Source organism: Sphaeramia orbicularis, chromosome 10, assembly GCF_902148855.1.
Source record: "Sphaeramia orbicularis chromosome 10, fSphaOr1.1, whole genome shotgun sequence".
Taxonomy (NCBI): domain Eukaryota; kingdom Metazoa; phylum Chordata; class Actinopteri; order Kurtiformes; family Apogonidae; genus Sphaeramia; species Sphaeramia orbicularis.
In genome coordinates, this window is record NC_043966.1 from 30,105,214 (window position 1) to 30,107,234 (window position 2,021).

Consider the following 2,021-nt stretch of genomic DNA (forward strand, 5'->3'; position numbering starts at 1 on the left):
TACATTTTACGGTGAAATAACTGTGGGACTGTTCCTCTATTCTCATTCTGAATCTCAAACCTACTTAACCCATTCTGTCTTCAGTCTGGTCAGTGAATTCCTTTTTTTTAATTAGAGCAAAAACAGAATGAGAGAGTGATGTTTTTTTTTGTGGTTTCAGAGTTTCCCTTTCCACTGTAAAGAATTTCCCCTCGTCACAGGAGAGGATGAGGTATGCATCTAAGAAAATAGCAGAAATGGCTATAAAAGACGACCCCTCACATCGTCTGAACACAGTGCATCTGCCAACAAGCTTGTATCTTTCAGCCAGTGTCTGCAGATACAACCATTTCACCTGCCGTCTGTAAACGGAGACCAGATCCAGCACGACGTCATCTCGACTAAAGACAAGCCAGTATGTCCAGCATCATGAAAGTGTTTCTGCTCTTCGCTGCTGTCATGTTCTGCATCTCTGAGGCTAAATGTAAGTTTGTATTTTTTTATTTAAAGTGTTATATGTGCAACAGGAAGTTCTGTTTTATTGAGAGAGAAGTAATAAGAACACACGCAGTTTAATTGATCTGTTTTTTCTTGTTTTCCTATGCAGTCGATGACAAAGGGCAGAATTGTCTGTGTCGAAGCACAAGGGATAAACTTAGCTCTAAGATTCAAGTAAAAGACATCCAGATCTACCCTAAAACAGTCTTCTGTGACAACATTGAGATTGTGTAAGTAATGTGTTGCATATACTGAGTCACATTAATGAAGTGGTGGTTAAACTATAAGACTAGTTTTGGTTCTTAGTTTTGCTTCATAAAAGTGTGGCCTTAGTAATAGATTGGATTCCACTGGACGAGCCAAAAGCATTGGATCTAAACCTCTAAATAAATGACTGCTAGACTCACAATACTCAGCACTCTCACAATCAACATCAAACCTGCAACCCTAAACAATTTATGTTTTTGTTTCGCTATAACTTGGTGAGAAAAAAAGCATGATTTTCTTCAAGTGCCTCTTCCGTTCTTTTCAACAGTGTCACTGACCAAAACGGCCTTCGCTTCTGCCTGAACCCCAACGTGAGAGTAGTGCAGAAATTCATAGCGCGCATCATGTGAGTAAATCAATCCAAGTCTATCCAAGTATTCCACTCACAGATTCTGGGAATGACAACAACAGTGACTAACATAATGCCTTCTGTTTTACTGTGTGTTGTTATTTTAGGTCTGCGAGGAGAAGTCGCACTACTGCAGCCACCCCTACCAGCAGCTCCTTGGCTCTGTAAGAACAGATGACCTCTGACCTCTGACACATGCCCCTTTGTTGAATGTAGACGTTAAATGAAAGCAAAAAAGCTGGCACTACTGCAGACCCCATCTGTATGATAAAACCTAACAGCTTATCTTACTAAATGAAATGAGTTACTACTACTTGGTCTGCTAAAGAAAGTTGGAGTCACTCATTTCTAATAATGTAAAAAAAAAACTCAAAAAGTTAATGTCATAATAACTCTTTTGAAATGAGCATACTTAGTTTGGTGACAGTTAAAGTAATAGTGACTTGCTTCTAGTTAGTTTCAATGACTCTTTTACTTTAATTAACCTAGAAGACTTTAGCATGGGTTGCATCTTTTTTCTTTTGTGCTATTGCTGCTGCAGCTGCTATCCCTCAAATTCTATTCCAATAAATCAAATAATGTAATATTAAAAACAAACTAATCAGATATACACCTCTTTACAGTATTACCACTGAATTGTGAACTAATACCATATATAATTTTCATGATCTATTATTTCATTAAAAATAAAACTTTTTTTTTCACGTAACTACTTTTTCAAGACTCCTTTGTATTTCATAATGCTGTTTCTGCAAAAACTTGTATGTCAGAGCACGGGAGGGTAGGTCCGTGATTCCGTGATTTTGTGTGTGTGTGTGTGTGTGTGTGTGTGTGTGTGTGTGTGTGCGTGCGTGGGGGGCATAGCGTAATTGTCGAAGTGGAAGTAAAAGTGAAACTGACAGACTTTACTAGTCCTCTTACTTTCCAG

At 38.2% G+C, this 2,021-nt stretch overlaps 1 protein-coding gene across 1 annotated transcript; it reads left to right on the top strand.

The window, feature by feature from the left end:
* The first annotated feature begins 300 nt into the window (after positions 1–300).
* LOC115427027 (interleukin-8-like) lies at positions 301–1,332 on the top strand. The gene is made up of 4 exons (XM_030145377.1): positions 301–463; positions 587–707; positions 1,013–1,090; positions 1,201–1,332. The coding sequence occupies exons 1-4, from the start codon at positions 397–399 to the stop codon at positions 1,259–1,261; spliced, it is 327 nt and encodes a 108-aa protein (XP_030001237.1). The 5' UTR covers positions 301–396; the 3' UTR covers positions 1,262–1,332.
* The last annotated feature ends 689 nt before the right edge of the window (positions 1,333–2,021 follow it).